Source organism: Pristis pectinata, chromosome 13 (assembly GCF_009764475.1).
Source record: "Pristis pectinata isolate sPriPec2 chromosome 13, sPriPec2.1.pri, whole genome shotgun sequence".
NCBI classification, from domain to species: domain Eukaryota; kingdom Metazoa; phylum Chordata; class Chondrichthyes; order Rhinopristiformes; family Pristidae; genus Pristis; species Pristis pectinata.
In genome coordinates, this window is record NC_067417.1 from 428371 (window position 1) to 442856 (window position 14486).

General features: G+C 47.1%; 1 protein-coding gene across 1 annotated transcript in view; it reads right to left on the minus strand.

The window, feature by feature from the left end:
• The window catches only part of tango6 (transport and golgi organization 6 homolog (Drosophila)), a 93938-nt gene that overhangs the window by 38156 nt on the left and 41296 nt on the right, over window positions 1-14486 (minus strand). The window contains exons 10-14 of the mRNA XM_052028671.1: window positions 14078-14204; window positions 13189-13344; window positions 11541-11675; window positions 9622-10041; window positions 8109-8166 (exon numbers count right to left, since the gene is read on the minus strand). Coding sequence (XP_051884631.1) covers window positions 8109-8166; window positions 9622-10041; window positions 11541-11675; window positions 13189-13344; window positions 14078-14204 — 896 coding nt within the window. The remainder of the gene's footprint in view (window positions 1-8108; window positions 8167-9621; window positions 10042-11540; window positions 11676-13188; window positions 13345-14077; window positions 14205-14486) is intronic.

The window sequence follows — 14486 nt, forward strand, 5'->3', positions numbered from 1 at the left end:
CTCAATATATGAAGGCAAATGTGCCAAACACCTTTGTCACCACCCTGCGTACCTACGTCTCCACTTTCAGGGAACTATATACCTGTACCCTGAGCTCTCTCTGTTCTACAACACTCTCCAGGGCCCTACTATTCACTGGGCCCTAGACGGTGTTGTAGAACAGAGAGTGTTGTAGAACCTTCTTAAATTAAGGCACAGTATTTGCCACCCTCCAGTCCTACAATACCTCACCTGTAGCTAAAGATAATACAAGTGAGGTACTGTAGGACTGGAGGGTGGCAAATACTGTGCCTTAATTTAAGAAGGTTCTACAGGGACCCTGCAATTTCTTCCCTACCTTCCCACAATGTCCTAGGATACATTTATAGAACATGGAACATTGCAGCACAGTACAGGCCCTTCAGCCCACGATGTTGTGCCGACATTTTAACCTTCTCTAATATCTATCTAACCATTCCCTCCCGCATAGCTCTCTATTTTTCTAACATTCATGTGCCTATCTAAGAGTCTCTTAAACGTCCCCAATGTATCTGCCTCTCCCCATACCTTCCCCCAATCACCTTAAAATTATGCCCCCTCGTGTGAGCCATTTTTGCCCTGGGAAAAAGTCTCTGACTGTCCACTCGATCTACGCCTCTTATCATCTTGTACACCTCTCTCAAGTCACCTCTCATCCTCCTCTCCAAAGAGAAAAGCCCTAGCTCACTTAACCTATCCTCATAAGACGTGCTCCCCAATCATGTTTGGGAAATTAAAATCTCCCATCACAACAACTCTGTTATTCTCACACCTTTCTAGGATCTGCTTCCCTATCTGCTCCTCAATATCCCAGTTACTATTGGGTGGCCTATAAAAAACACCCGGTAAAGTTATTGACCCCTTCCTGTTCCTAACCTCCACCCACAGAGACTCCGTAGACAGTCCCTCCATGACGTCCACCTTTTCTGCAGCTGTGACACTATCTCTGATCAACAGTGCCACCCCCCCACCTCTTTTGCCTCCCTCCCTGTCCTTTCTGAATCATCTAAAACCCAGCACTTGAAGCAACCATTCCAGTCCCTGAGCCATCCAAGTCTCTGTAACCACCACATCATAGCTCCAAGTATTTATCCAAGCTCTAAAGCTCATCTGCCTTGTTCACAATACTCCTTGCATTAAAATAGACACATCTCAAACCGGTCTGAGCACGTCCCTTCTCTATCACCTGCCTGTCCTCCCTCTTGTACCTACTACTAGCTGTCTCTATTTGAGAGCCAAACACCTCTTCCCCAGTCTCTCCAGTTCAGATCCCACCCCCCAACAATTCTAGTTTAAACTCCCCCCAGTAGCCTTAGCAAACCTCCCTGCTAGGAGATTGGTCCCCCTGGGATTCAAGTGCAACCCGTCCTCTTTGTACAGGTCATACCTGCCCCCAAATGAGGCCCCAATGATCCTGAAATCTGAATCCCTGCTCCTTACTCCAATCCCTCAGCCACGTATTTATCCTCCACCTCATTCTATTCCTATACCCACTGTCACTTGGCACAGGCAGTAATCCTGAAATTACTACCTTTGAGGTCCTGCTTCTCAACTTCCTTCCTAATTCTCTACAGTCTCTTTTCAGGACCTCATTCTTTTCCCTACCTATGTCGTTGGTACCAATATGTACCACGACCTCTGGCTGTTCTCCCTCCCTCTGCAGGATATCTTGGACGTGATCTGAAACATTTTGAACCCTGGCACCTGGGAGGCAAACTACCTTCCAAGCTTCTTTCCTGCGTCCACAGAATCGCCTGTCTGCCCACCTAACTACAGAGTCCCCTATCACTCCTCTCTCCTTCCCTACCCTCCTGAGCCACAGGGCCGGACTCTGTGCCAGAGACACTGCCACTGTTGCTTCCCCCAGGTAGGCTGTTTCCCCCAACACTACTCAAGCAGAAGTACTTATTGTCAAGGGGTACAGCCACGGGGGTACTCTCTCGTACCTGACTCTTCCTCTTCCCCCTCCTGTCTGTGACGCACTTGCCTGCCTCCCGTGACCCTGGTGTGACCACCTGCCTATAACTCGTTTCTATCACCTCCTCATTCTCCCTGACCAGACAAAGGTCATCGAGCTGCATCTCCGTTCCGTAACACGGTCCCTTAGGAGCTGCAGCTCGACACACCGGGTGCAGATGTAGCCTTCCCGGAGGCACGGAGACTCCGGGAACTCCCACATCTGACACCGAGTACAGGAAACTGCACTCATACTACTTCCTTTACTCAAGTCACCTACCTTTCCTCACCCCTTTACGCCTAAGCCCCTTGAGTCAAAGCCCAATCACTCTGCTCCCTCTCACTCAGCTGCCCGCTCTGATGTTGCCCGCTGGATATGGCGGTTTGCTTTTTAAACTGGCCGCGCATTACCTGCTGACGTCACGCGCCTGCGCAGTCCTGCCCCCACTATTCCCAATGAGAATTTATAAAAAACTTATATAAAAAAACTTATCTGTTCCGAAGTCCCAATGCCTGCCAAAATGAAACCTCAGGTTCAGAGAGCTAGGTAATGTTAGAGATCTGGAGGATTATAAGGCGAACAGGAAGGAGTTTAAGAAGGAAATTAGGAGAGCCAGAAGGGGCCATGAGAAGGCCTTGGCGGGCAGGATTAAGGAAAACCCAAGGCATTCTACAGGTATGTGAAGAGAAAAAGGATGAGACATGAAAGAATAGGACCCATCAAGTGTAACAGTGGGAAAGTGTGTGTGGATCCGGAGGAAATGGCAGAGGTACTTAATGAATATTTTACATCAGTATTCACTATGGAAAAGGATCTTGGTGATTGTAGTGATGACTTGCAGCAGACTGAAAAGCTTGAGCATGTAGATATTAAGAAAAAGGATGTGCTGGAGCTTTTGGAAAGCATCGTTGAATAAGTCGCCGGGACCGGATGAGATGTACCCCAGGCTATTGTGGGAGGCAAAGGAGGAGATTGCTCTGACGATGATCTTTGCATCATCAATGGGGACGGGAGAGGTTCCGGAGGATTGGAGGGTTGCGGATGTTGTTCCTTTACTCAAGAAAGGAAGTAGAGATAGCCCAGGAAATTATAGACCAAGATTATAGACCAGTGTGTCTTACCTCAGTGGTTGGTAAGTTGATGGAGAAGATCCTGAGAGGCAGGATTTATGAACATTTGGAGAGGTATAATATGATTAGGAATAGTCAGCATGGCTTTGTCAAGGGCAGGTCCTGCCTTACGAGCCTGATTGAATTTTTTGAGGATGTGACTAAACACATCGATGAAGGGAGAGCAGTAGATGTAGTGTATATGGATTTCAGCAAGGCATTTGATAAGGTACCCCCATGCAAGGCTTATTGAGAAAGTAAGGAGGCATGGGATCCAAGGGGACATTGCTTTGTGGATCCAGAACTGGCTGGCCAACAGAAGGCAAAGAGTGGTTGTTGAAGGGTCGTATTCTGCATGGAGGTCGGTAACCGGTGGTGTGCCTCAGGGATCTGTTTTGGGACCCTTAATCTTTGTGATTTTTATAAATGACCTGGATGAGGAAGTAGAGGGATGGGTTAGTAAGTTTGCTGATGACACAAAGGTTGGAGGTGTTATGGATAGTGTGGAGGGCTGTCAGAGGTTACAGCGAGACATAGATAAGATGAAAAACTGGGTTGAGAAGTGGCAGATGCAGTTTAACCCAGATAAGTGTGAAGTGGTTCATTTTGGTAGGTCCAATATGATGGCAGATTATAGTATTAATGGTAGGACTCTTGGCAGTGTGGAGGATCAGAGCGATCTTAGGGTCCAAGTCCATAGAACACTCAAAGCAGCTGGACAGGTTGACCCTGTGGTTAAGAAGGCATACAGTGTATTGTCCGTCATCAATCATGGAATTGAATTTAGGAGCCGAGAGGTAATGTTGGACCCTGGTCAGACCCCACTTGGAGTATTGTGCTCAATTCTGGTCGCCTCACTACAGGAAGGATGTGGAAGCCATAGAAAGGGTCCAGAAGAGATTTACAAGGATGTTGCCTGGATTGGGGAGCATGCCTTATGAAAACAGGTTGAGGGAACTTGGCCTTTTCTCCTTGGAGCGACGGAGGATGAGAGGTGACCTGATAGAGGTGTATAAGATGATAAGAGGCATTGATCGTGTGGATAGTTAGAGGCTTTTTCCCAGGGCTGAAATTGTTGCCACAAGAGGACACAGGTTTAAGATGCTGGGGAGTAGGTACAGAGGAGATGTCAGAGGTAAGTTTTTGTTTACTCAGAGTGGAGAGTGCGTGGAATGGGCTGCTGGCAATGGTGGTGGAGGCGGATACGATAGGGTCTTTTAAGAGGCTTTTGGATAGGTACATGAGCTTAGAAAAATAAAGGTCTATGGGTAAGCCTAGTAATTTCTAAGGTAGGGACATGTTTGGCACAACTTTGTGGGCCAAAGGGATTGTATTGTGCTGTAGGTTTTCTATGTTTCTGTATCATTTGCCCACCACTGAAGTAAGACTCACTGGTCTGTAATTCCCAGGGTTATCCCTACTCCCTTTATTGAACAAAGGAACAACATTTGCCACCCTCCAATCATCTGACACTACTCCTGTGGTGAGTGAGAATGCAAAGATCAATGCCAAAGGCACAGCAATCTCTTCCCTCGCTTCCCGTAATAACCTTGGATATACCGCCCTGTTTCTCTCCGTGTCTGCATGGGTTTCCTGGTTTCCTCCCACATTCCAAAAGATGTACAAGTTAGGAAGTTGTGGGCATGCTATGTTGGCGCCGGAAGCGTGGCAACAGTTGGGGGCTGACCTCAGAACACTCTACACAAAAGATGCATTTCACTGTGTGTTTCGATTTACATGTGACTAATAAAGAAATCTTATCGCATCGCATCCGGCCCCAGTGACTCACCTATCCTAATGTTTTTCAAAAGTTCCAGCACATCCTCTTTCCTCACATGGACATGCCCCAGCGTATCAGCCTGCTGTAAGCCATCCTCACAAATGTCAAGGTCTCTCTCACAGGTGAACACTGAAGCAAAGTATTGATTAAGGACCTCCCCTACCTCTTCCGACTCCAGGCACGTTTTCTCTTTTATCCCTGATCGGTCCTACCCCCTCTCTAGTCATCCTCCTTCACATACAGTGCGTGTAGAATGCCTTGAGGTTTTCATTAATTCTCCTCACCAAGGCGTTCTCATGCCCCCTTCCAGCTCTCCTAAGTCCATTATTAAGCTCCCTCCTGGCTACCTTGTAACTATCCAGGTCCCTGTCTGATTCTTGCTTTCTAAACCTTAGGTAAGCTTCTTTCTTCCTCTTGACAAGATGTTCTACGTCTCTTGTCAACCATGGTTCCCCCACTCTACCATCCTTACCCTGCCTCAATGGGACAAACCTATCCAGAACCCCATGCAAGTACTCCCTAAACAACCTACACGTTTCCATTGTGCACTTCCCCAAGAACATCTGTTCCCAATTTACGCTCCCAAGCTCCTGCGTAATAGCATCATAATTCCCCCTCCCCCTGCTCCTATCCCTCTCCCAAGGCTATGGTAAAGGTCAAGGAATTATGGTCACTATCACTAAAATGCTCTCCCACCGAGAGATCTGAAACCTGATCTTGCTCATTGCCTAGTACCAGGTCCAGTATGGCCTCTCCTCTAGTCGGCCTGTCCATATACTGTATCAGGCAACCCCAAGCTTTCAGCTTCTGTCACTTTAGTCTTCCAACCAACCTCCACTCAGACCTGATGCAATGTGCAGTAGTGAATGTTTCTATCCAATGTTCCAGCTGCATGAGATCTGTAGCGACACTTAATGGAAAATCATCAGGTTATTGAGAGGCCGCACTGCGCAAGTTCAGAACCTGCACTTGGCAGGAGCTGCACCCAGATGACAAAAATGTCTCAATGTATTTTCACAGAGCAAATTTGCTCTTATTTGCATTTCTTCTAATACAGCACACCTACGTACAGGATGTGTTCTGACATAGCCTGTTCAAGCAAGGCATCATGTTTAAATCAACCGTGATTTTAACCTGAGTCCAAGTATGAAACAGTACAGGGAGTAACTTGGTAACCGAGTAACCAGCCTGATGTCTCATCCATCTCCTATTTGCACCTCCTCTATCACCACCTTTATGGCTTCCAGCCTGGTCTCACCACCACTTGTGCCTTTAACCTCACTTGGTCTGCGCCCTCTCACAGACTTACTCTTTTGTTCTCCCTATCGCACCTCCACTCTTTTGCAACTTCAAAATTCAGCAAAGGAAGACCAAGAATCAATAAGTGAAGGAAGAATATAGAGTAATCTAGCCAGAAACAAAAATATCAGTAGTTTGGAAATCTTGTGAGGAAAGTTTGGACAGACTAGACATATCCACTGGAGTTTATAAGAGTGAGAAGGTACTTGATTTAAATATACAAGATCCTGGGAGGTCTTAACAGAGGGGATGTGGAGAGGACATTGTCTTTTCTGGGATAACTAAAGGCCTCTGTTTAAAAATAAGGGATCACCTATCTTAGATAGAGATGAAGGAGAAACCTTTCTCTTAGAGGTCCCTAAGTCTTTGAAATTCACTTCCTCAAAGGGTAGTGGAGCAGAGCCTGTATTAAGGTACATCTTTAAGAAAGTAGACTCTTGATAAAGCCGGGGAGAGGTTGGGGGTGGGGGGGAAGCTTGTGGTAGGTATAGGGGTCACAATCTTATTAAATGACTTGAGGTGCTGGGTGACCTATTCCTGCTTCTAACTTGTACATTCCCATGTCCAATCTAAGAGCCTGGTTTCCATTTTACTTACATCCTTTGCTATTATCATCCTAGTCAATAGGTTCTGATTTCTGCTGTAGGCAAGCTCCTTGAATTCAGATTTCAATAGCATTTAGAAAAATGAGCTTTGTCAAAGGCAAGTCACATAGGAAGGAGTAAATGGCCTTCAGGAGGGTGTCACAAGTACTCTTAGAAAGAAATGAGGCACATTATTTAAAGAAGATGGAGCAGCAAGAAAAGGTGCCTGTTGGTCAGTTTACAGAGTCATGTCAGGCACAGTTTGGAATAGGGAAGGAGATGTGCTCATACGCTATTTCAGATGACACTAAAATAGGTGATATTGTAGACAGTGAAGAAGGTTATGAAAAATTACAGGGGGATCTTGATTAACTAAGTGGGCCAAGGAATGGCAAATGATATTCAATTCAGAGAGGTTCAAGGTGTTGCACGTTGGGAAGTCGAACCACGGTAGGACTTTCACAGTGAACGGCAGGGCCTTGGGGAGTGTTGTAGAACAGAGGGACCTAGGGGTACAAGTACATGGAGTCACAAGTAGACAGGATGGTGAAGGTGGTGTTTGGCATGCTGGGCTTCATCATTCAGGGCACTGAGTATATCAGTTGGGGCATCATGTTGCAGTTGTACATGACGTGGGTGAGGTCGCACTTGAAGTATTGTGGACAGTTTTGGTCACCCTGTTTTAGGAAAGGCCTCATTAAGAGTGCAAAGAAGATTTACGAATATGTTGCCAGGACTCGAGGGCCTGAGTTATAGGGAGAGGTTGGACAGGCTTGGAATTTATTCATTAGAGCGTAGAAGACTGAGGGGTGACCTTATGGAGGTGTATAAGATTATGAGGGGCATAGGTAGAGTGAATAGACACAGTCTTTTTCCCCAGGGAAAAGGAGTTATAAATAATAGGGCAAGGGTTTTAGCTGAGAGGGGAAAGATTTAAAAGGGACCTGAGGGGTAACTTCTTCACACGGAGAGTAGTGGGTATATGGAGTGAGCTGCCAGAGGAAGTGGTTGAGGCAGGTACAATAAAAACATGCAAAGGACATTTGGAAAGTACATGGATAGGAAAAGCTTAGAGGGCCAAATGTGGGCAAATAGGACTAGCTTAGATGGGCATCTTGGTCGACGTGGCCAAGTTGGGCCAAAGGGCCTGTTTCTGAGCTGTATTACTCCATAGTTCATAGACTAGGTTCGTGCTCTTGTTCTCAGTGCGTGACTTAGTCTTGGATACACAAAGACCTGATCAGGGTAATCAGACTCAAAGTTCTAGTAGCATATGGTGGGTGAATAGTGGACATCATTTCAGCTGTAATGAGGACAATGGATTGTCTTGTAATCACAGAACTTTGAAGCAACTTTCTTACCTTGAATTGCTGACAAATAAACAAACGAGTCTTCATGGTTCAGGTTTTCCAGAAACACCTGGAAGGAGATGAGAAATTAGTAACCCAAGGCAACTCTGACCCCGTAGCACAGTCAGACTGCAGATGTTCAACATGATTATCCACAGCAACATCTACTTCAGACAAATGCCAATCATACACTGTTCTCAAACCAACCCATTCTTCCTTGCAACACAAGTAAGGCACAGCTCATCCTGACTGGGTCTAAATCCTGGAACTCCCTCTCCTGTAGAGCTATGTTGGCGCCGGAAGCATGGCGACACTTGCGGGCTGCCCCCCCCCCCTCCAAAATCACTACACAAAAGATGTATTTCACTGTGTGTTTCGATGTACATGTGACTAATAAAGATTTTATCTTATAAAAAAACTTTTCTCAGAGTAAATGTGTTATGAATCTAAATGCCAGAGTATTCAGCTGAATCCTGATGGTTAAACAAATCCGTTTCCCAGTGACCAGTGGGCTACCACTGGGATCAGTGCTGGGACCCCAGCTGTTCACAATGAAGGAATGTATCCAAGTATGCATCCGACACACAGCTGGGTGTGAGCTGTGAAACTGAGAAAAGCTCCAGTGTGATTTCAGTGAGCAAATACATTGCAGTGTAACGCGGATAAACAAGAGGCTATTTACTCTGATGGCAATAACAGGAAGACAGACGGTCTGAATGGTGGAAGGTTGGGAAAGGGGGAGGTGCAATAAGACCTGGATGTCCTTGACCACCAGTCGCTTAAGATCAGCATGCAGGTGCAGCAGGCAGTTCAGAAGGCAAATGGTATAACTGGCCTTCATTGCAAGAGGATTCGAGTGGAGGAGCAGGGATGTCCTATTGTAATTGTACAGGACATTGGTGAGACTGCACCTTGAGCATTATGTGCAAGGAAGGATGTTCCTGCAATGGAGGGAGTTCAGTGAAGGTTCACCAGACTGAATCCTGGGATGGAACGACTGAGGTCTGATTGGATCAAACAGGCTAATGTCCATTAAACGAGAAGAATGGGAAGAGTTCTCATACACACCAACAAAGAAGGGGACAGACAACTTGCAGGAATGACGTTCCCGATTCCCAGGAAGGCAGGACCAGGACATCACAGTCCAAGGACACGGCAGAAGCCACTGAGACTGAAATGAGGAAAATAAAAAGTTCTGCCAGAGAGTGTGAACCTCTGGAGTTCTCTACTACACAAAGCAGTCAAAGGTAAATGAATAAATACATCCAAAGAGTTTGGTATTGTCCCAAGAGCTACAGGGATCTGCCTTTATGGAGAGAGCAGAAATGGGGAACTGAATTTGTATGGCAGAGCAGGTCGAAGGGTTCAGTGACGACCTCCTGTGGCTATTTTTCTAAGTCAGTCATTGACTTCTAAGCTGTTAGAATCACAGATCACCACAGGCTCGAGTCAGGCCTCGGACTAGGTTACAGAGCAAAACATGCAACAACTACCACAATCTCAACAAAACAAACAGAAAACTCACTGTCAGGACCTTCTCCTGGTTACTAAGGGCATCGGGGTTGTGCTGTTGAACCATCTGAGTAAGTGTCCTCAGAGCAGCTGCACGTGTGGATACCTCAGGATCAAAGGCTGCCTGAATAATCTGGTGGAGGTCACTGGAGGAGTGGCTCCTGCCTGATGTGGGTACCTCTCGGTCCTTGGTCATGGCACTGGCCTCTTCTACCTGCCCAGGTTCAGCTGATCCATCGACACGTTCAGTTTTGTCGCCCATGGTACTGTGCGCAGCTTTGGAAACCACTTCACTACAGAACGCTCCGTGGGTGGCGATGGTAATACGCAGGTCTGATGCCAGCTCTTGTATCACAGGGTCAGGATGTAAAGCTGAGAGCTGCTCGAGCTGAGGCAACATCGGTCTCATTGCAACAAAATCTGATGAGGTGAGCTACAGACAGACAGACAGACAATGTGATCAGAGAAAAGGACAAAGTGCAGAGGGGGCGGGCGGGGCGACCCCAGGACAGGCGGTACAGTCATGGAGCTTGCCTGGGTCTGTATCCATCCCACATTTTCTCAGTGCCCCACTTGTCCTGAACCATGACCTGACTCATATTTGTCTAATTGTTTAAAAGCTACAACAATACTCATGTGGGGAGATTTTCAATCCCGCTCCTCTTCCACTCTGCAGTTGGAACAATCGAATAACTCAAGTTTCTCATTCTGCCTGCTGAGGCAGAATGAGTGGCATAGCGGTTAGCGCGACACTATTACAGCACCAGCGATCGGAGTTCGATTCCCGTCGCTGTCTGTAAGGAGTTTGTACGTTCTCCCCGTGTCTGCGTGGGTTTCCTCCGGGGACTCCGGTTTCCTCCCACATTCCAAAGACGTATGGGTAGGTTAATATGGGTTTAAAATGGGCGGCGCAGACTCATCGGGCCAGAAGGGCCTGTAACCACACCGTAAATAAAATTTTAAAAAACTTAATTTAATTTTTAAAAAAATTTAAATTTAACCAAGTGGTTTCACTGGCAGCATGTGGCAATGGTGAGAATGGAGGTGAGGAGGAGATGAGAGAACAGTAGCAGGACACAGGCAAGAGGATAGGGGTTACTTCAGACAGTATCAGGAACCGTGCATTATGATTAGTAAGCGTGCAGATGACAATAAAATTGATAGTGAAGAAGGTCATCTAAGGTTACAACAGGATCTAGATCAGCTGGGAAAGTAGGCAACGGAATGGCAGATGGAATTCAATGCAGACCAGTGTAAACTAATGGATTTTGGGAAGTTAAACCAGGTCAGGACACACACAGTGAATGGCAGGATCCTCGGGAGTGTTAATGAACAGCAATACTTGGGGGACAAGCACATAGCTCCCTGAACGTGGTGACACAGGTAGACAGAGTAATGAAGGTGGCATAGGCATGCTTGCCTTCATCAGCTGAGGCACTGGATTGGTAAGGGGGTTAAGGGTTACGGAGGAGGTGGGAGAATGGGGTTAAAAAAGAACTCAGCCATAATTGAATACCGGAGCAGGCTTGTTGGGCTGAATGGCCTAATTCTGCTCCTAATTCAATATCTTATGTTCTTATGGTCATTGAGATCAAGAGTTGGAATGTCACCTTACAGCATATAAGTCATTGATTAGATCAGACGTGGAGTACTGCCTGGAGTTCTGGTGTGATGAAGATAGAGAGAGTGTAGAAAAGATTCACAGGAATGTTGTCTAAGCTGGAGGACTTGTGTTCTATGGAGAAATTGGATAGTCAGATGCTGCTTGACAGCTGAGTTCCTTATGCAGATTGTTGTTGCTCCAGATTCCAACACCTGCAGCCTCGTGTCTCGTGGATTAATCTGACTTGCTGATATGTGGAGGGAATCTTGCCTCAGCATAACTGATGGAAACCATTGTTTGTGCACCGACTCTAATGCTTCCTCACTCACCTGGACAGCTCCCCCAAGCATCGCTGCCATCAGTCCCATTCCCATACTCAGTGTCTGTGCCTCCACCGTCTCCTCCGTTCCATGCACCAAGCTCATGCAGGAACGCTCCAACGTAGCAGTGATAAATTCAATGACCTGCAGCACAATCACAGCATAACAGAGGTTATTTCAGATTCTGCTGCCCGTTATAAAACTACAAATAGACACCCTCCCCTCCAAAACAAGTCAAAAACAGTATTGTTCAATAATCAAATATTTTCCAAGTTCTATCAAATCAGCTCCCCTCTGGTGCAACTTTATAACAGCATCAGTATTCCCCACTGTGATGGTGCCAATGCAACTCTGAGTTATGGCCAGTAATCTGCAGTTTCAACACAACGTAACTGAATAATGTGCAGTGTATTGTAACCAGTAACCTCCAGCACACTGCTTACCCTCACCTACAATGTGTTCTGGTTAAGTGTAGCACATATTCTGATAGATACTGGCAGCCATCCTTTTCTGTGGCCTGTGGGTGGTCTGGCTCCACAATATTCAACTAATGTAGCAGTTAGCGTAATGCCATTACAGCACCAGCGACCCGGGTTCAATTCCTGCTGCTGTCTATAAGGAGTTTGTACTTTCTCCCCGTGTCTGTGTGGGTTTCCTCCGGGTGCTCTGGCTTCCTCCCACATTCCAAAGACGTACGGGTTAGGAAGTTGTGGGCATGCTATGTTGGCGCCGGAAGTGTGGCGTCAATTGCGGGCTGCCCCCAGAACACTCTACGCAAAGATGCATTTCACTGCGTGTTTCGATGTACATGTGACTAATAAAGATATCTTAATCAGGCCTGCCTCTTTAAGGACAACAGAGAGATTCTGATGACAAGTCCTCAGTCTGAAATCTTCATTCTGTTTCTCTTTCTACAGATGCCACCTGCCCTGCTAAGTATTTTCAGCATTTTCTCTCATTTCCAACATCTGCAGTGCTTTTCCTTTTGTGTAGGTTCATTGCCTTAGTCAAGCAGTGTAATTAAATAGCCACAGCTTCCTATATAATGATATGTATCTGCAACAGAGCAGGATATCAAGAATCTGACAGTCATGCAGTGACTGATAGGAATTTATTTGTTTTGTTGCTCACACCTGCAGATGTAATCATATTCTCTGTGGAAACTGTAAGTGACCAACGTGTCCTAGTGGACTGCTCACCATTCATCCCTAACCTCGTCAATGCCCTGAGCCCACTCAGATATAATGCCACTGTTCAGAAGACTACTGTGATTAATGCAGTCACTACTGGAATTAATACAATTGGTGAGCCAGTTTGTTATTATATTGCTAAAAAGTCATAATTAAATCAAATCTCTGCTTGAAAGCCAGAATGGGACCAGATGGTTGAGGTCTGAAAAGGAGCTGGTCTGTGCACGAGTCAATATTTACACTGTAAAGCCTGAATACACACAGCCTGTAGCTGCTGCTGCTCTGTGTACTCCCTAAGACAGCAGAACGTTGGGGCCAGTGACATTCCTCCCCCCCAAAACCCTGACCCTGGAGAGCTGTATCACTGCTCCACTCCCCTCCCATCATCCCCTTCACCTGCTGAAGGTTACTGCAGAGGGGCTAGGCTACAGGGTTTGACAGACAGTAACAGACATCATGGAGCTCACCTGCACAGTGTTGCTGAACACAGAATGACCGATTCTTTCGCACATGACAGCTACGAGCTGCACAGCGATCAGATGCTGCTGCTCCAAGTCAGGCAGGTCACCTGTGCAGCCTGGTGCAGAACTGCAGTTAGCCTCTCCTGCTACGTACGCAATACCCTGGAGAGTCAACACAACCACTCAGTGAATCCACATCGCTAAACTGCAGAGTCCAATATCACTAGCTACACCTTTCCTAAGCTGTGCGCCTGGTATCCGTCTTGGCTGCATCATTACACAGCTATGACACTCAGGCTGGAGCCTGGAATAGCTCACCATCTGCAAGAGCACTGTTGGTGCCAGTGTGGACCTTCAGCACCAACGAGGGGATCACCGACTCTGCAGCTGGTTCCTGGACCTGTCATGTGACATAGTGAGCAGCCTGAATCAGACCCCAGCAGCCCAGCCCCGGCAACAGAGGAGGGCTAGGGAATGAGCATCTGGGCCACACAGGACCAGACATCCCTGATTCTATCCCTGATCAGTACTGGTTAGCTGATCGGCCTGAGCCAGTGGTCTGTGAGAGGGGATGGGCCTAGGCTGTGGGCCTAGCAGGAGTTGTTCAGTGTGGCTGCTAGTCTGTGATGAGGAGCTTGGCCTGGTTGCTGGCTCTGCTGTTTCCTGAAGTGTTTGATGTAATCTGCGATTGATTGTAGATGATAAGATTGAGCATCAGAACCAATGGGGCAGCAGTCAGCCTGGTGATATATCAGTTCCTGTTAGATCTGCCCTACTGTGGCAGTGCTCTGCTGTGTATCAGGAGCAGCCGGCCTGTTTCTCTGCTCACCCCAACCTCCACTTCCAAGATCAACAGGAACCTGATGATCCTACAGATGATCAACATCCGTCCTACCTTCAAACACTCGATGAAGAAATCTCCAGCAATGCTGCTCTCCTGCAGGCTGCTCAGTAAATCTGCCAGACACTCTACCCGCCACTGCTCCCAACAAACTTTTCTGTACAAAGCGTCATCTTCATCACTGGTTAAACCAAACAGACCATCAGGAAGTGCCTGGACAGGGGTGCACGTCAATGTGGGAGGCATGGTTAACCGAGAGGAGGAAAATGGACCTTGCAAATGGAACGCACGGCAAGACTGCAAATAAATCACAGTTCATGGGACCATTCAAGCATCCCAAGGGTCTGGGGCAAGGAACCTGGGGCCAGGGGGTGCATGCCCAGGGGCCCAGGGCCCCCAAGGGTTGGGGTGGTGGGGGGTGCATGCCCAGGGGTACACCCAGGGCCCCCGAGGGTGGGGGGTG